The sequence below is a fragment of the Gastrolobium bilobum genome, unplaced genomic scaffold (assembly GCF_033153095.1).
Source record: "Gastrolobium bilobum isolate Gb01-03AN ecotype WA unplaced genomic scaffold, APGP_CSIRO_Gbil_v1 utg3218, whole genome shotgun sequence".
In the NCBI taxonomy this organism is placed as follows: Eukaryota; Viridiplantae; Streptophyta; class Magnoliopsida; order Fabales; family Fabaceae; genus Gastrolobium; species Gastrolobium bilobum.
Window position 1 is genome coordinate 200,430 of NW_026897874.1, and position 3,141 is coordinate 203,570.

The 3,141-nt window shown below is 39.2% G+C and overlaps 1 protein-coding gene across 1 annotated transcript; it reads left to right on the forward strand.

The window, feature by feature from the left end:
• Nucleotides 1-205: 205 nt before the first annotated feature.
• Nucleotides 206-1,760, forward strand: LOC133311035 (UDP-glycosyltransferase 708G1-like). Its single transcript, XM_061512044.1, has one exon. It carries the CDS (start codon nt 206-208, stop codon nt 1,592-1,594), a length of 1,389 nt encoding a protein of 462 aa, XP_061368028.1. The 3' UTR covers nt 1,595-1,760.
• The last annotated feature ends 1,381 nt before the right edge of the window (nt 1,761-3,141 follow it).

Here is a 3,141-nt window from a genome sequence, read left to right on the forward strand (position 1 = left end):
GGAAAGTTATAGGTGCAGTAATCAAAGACGAGATGTTTTGGGAAGTCAACACAAAACAAGGTCTGCTATCTGCTGTGCTGTTCACGTGGTGGGAGGATGGATATCATAAAAGGAATTCAGAAATCGTGAAACATTGCCATCAATCACTCTTCTTTCTCTCTATCTCTAAAGTCAAACTGGGAAACCAAACCATTAGCCATAAGCCATGTCTGATGATGTTGTTCATGTGGCTCTGTTGCCAAGCGCCGGAATGGGTCATCTCACACCATTCCTGAGGCTAGCTGCTATGCTTCTCCATCACCATTGCAAAGTCACTCTCATCACTCCTCACCCCACTGTCTCTCACGCCGAATCACAACTCTTGTCTCGCTTCCAATCTTCTTTCCCTCAAGTCAACCAAATCCAATTTCATCTTGAACCACTTTCATCTTCAACACCCAACAACTCTTCTGCTGACCCTTTTTTCCTCAGAGTCCATGCCATTCGTGACTCTGCACACCTTCTCTCCCCCCTCCTTTCTTCGCTTTCACCTCCTCTATCATCTTTTGTCTCTGATGTCTTTTTGATTTCCTCTCTCCTTCCAATCACTGATGCCCTTTCTCTCCCCAACTACCTCTTGTTCACTTCTTCTGCTGCCATGTTCTCCTTCTTCTCACACTTCCACACTCTTTCTGCTTCCTTACCTGGACTTGATGTTGTTGACATTCCAGGGATTTCACCTATACCCACATCATCTATCCCTCCCGTGCTTCTCCAACCTGACACCCTCTTTCGAAACTTTTTCATGGAAGACAGTCCTAAGGTCACAAAGTTCCATGGGGTTTTAGTCAACACCTTTGTAGCACTTGAACCCCAGTCACTGGAGGCTCTTAATGCTGGAAAAGTGGTGAGAGGAATGCCGCCAGTTTATGCCATTGGTCCTTTTGTGCCTTGTGAGTTTGAGAAGGTGGGTCAACTGGGTGCACCGTTGAAGTGGCTTGATGATCAGCCTAATGGTTCCGTGGTGTATGTTGGGTTTGGAAGCAGGACAGCCATGGGAAGGGACCAAATAAGAGAGATTGGAGATGGGTTGGTGAGGAGTGGATGTAGGTTTTTGTGGGTGGTGAAGGATAAGATTGTTGATAGGGAAGAAGAAGTGGGGTTGGATGAGGTATTGGGGGTTGAGCTTGTGGAGAGGTTGAGGGAGAAGGGTTTGGTGATGAAAGAATGGGTGGACCAAAGTGAGATTCTTGGTCATAGAGCTGTGGGAGGGTTTGTGAGTCATTGTGGGTGGAACTCATTGATGGAGGCAGCTTGGTATGGTGTGCCAATTCTGGCTTGGCCTCAGCATGGTGATCAAAAGATAAATGCAGATGTGGTGGAGATGAATGGGTTGGGGATATGGAACAAGAATTGGGGTTGGGGTGGAGAACGTGTGGTGAAAGGGGAGGAAATTGGAGAGGCCATAAAGGAGATGATGAAGAATGAATATCTTAAAGTCAAGGCAGCACAACTTAAAGAGGTAGGAAGGAAGGCCATGAGTGTTGGTGGGGATTGTGAGGTTACCCTTCAGAAACTAATGGAAGAGTTGAAGAAGAATATTAACAACGTTTGAGGGTGAATGATTTGGAACTTTGGTCATGTACTTCATATCATTGCAGGTGGGTAATTATTTTTCAATTACTAGGACTCTAGGAAGCACATGTTTCCTATAGAAAGTTTCCTTTGTATTGCAGTTCCTGGGGATTCCATTTGCATAGATATGGAATACTTGGCATATCACTAGAAAATAATAAAGATGAAGCCTTTGTGTGTGTTGTTTTTCTTACCCTTTTTCCCAAATTCCCAAGTCAAGCACTGCTATTTTTCTAAATAGCTGGTAGTTTTCTGCATAGTCAAAGATTTTAGTGTTCCTTCTTCAACCCACTTGTAAGTTGAAGTCATTTGGATCAACTTACTAATTTCATCAACACCAACCTCAGGTGTTTGTTTCTTTTTTAATTATTATATGAGTGGCAGTTTCCAAAGCTTGTGATACCCCAGATGTCATGAAACTTGCTAAGTGCAGATGCTAAAGGCATTAACGTTGCATTTGGATGAGGAGAGAAAATCAAAATAGAGGGAAAATGAACAAAGAAAATGAAGAGTGTATGAGCTATTGTCAGAAAATGTACTAAAAATAGAGTTTATGTTGCTTTGACACTTGAATTATTAAATTCCAAACAAACAATTTCAAGAATACTAAGGCGATTTCATTGCTCTTAAAATGTACCATTGTGCATCACTTTCTGTGTTCTGACGTGGATGGTGTAACCCTATCATGAACTATCTTTATGGCTCTTGAATATGTAGATTAAATTTCCAAGTCTACATGTATTAGAGCAGGCTAGTGGGCTACTAAAACTGAAAAATAAAAATAAAAATAAAAATAAAAATAAAAATAAAAAACCACTCCTTATACACATTCGTCTGTTGCTCGAGCATCACCAACGGTAGCAGAAGCTGATCTTTTGTATCATTCATCATTATATTAAGGATTATGAAAATTCGGGGCAAGCGCTAACGAAAATTCGGATAAAAATAAAAGATGTACTATTAAGGAGAATGTCAATTTAAATTATCACAAAGGAAGGATGTAAATGTTTTAGATAGTAGCAAAATTTAACAGATTTTTCGTGCATTACCTTAAGGAATTTTATATTCTTATATGAAAAGCAATATTTTAAAGCTTGATTAAACTTTCAGCAGCAATAGGAACATACGAAATGTCAAAACTTGAGTAAATCACCGAATGAGCAACATTACTCAGTGAAAAGGAAGGAAGAAAAGTGTGCGAATAGATTGATGAATTTGATGTTCCATTGAAAGCGTTATTATCCAACTCAAAATCCAGCTATGGAAATGGGGAAAGGCAAGCCTATGAATAACAGTCATATCTTGGAAAAGAAATTCATATGCAAAATCAATTGAAGTTCATAGTTTATGTCAGAATAAAATCAAACCCAAATCCTAAATTCAACACTCGAATTTTATCTAGTCTTTTTATACGTTATCTTTCATGAGAAGAAGAAGGAAAGAAAAGGTTATTTTTCTTATTTTATTTTGTTATTATAAAAAACGTGTACTTTTTTTTTTTTGAATAAACAAGTATAAGATTATTTT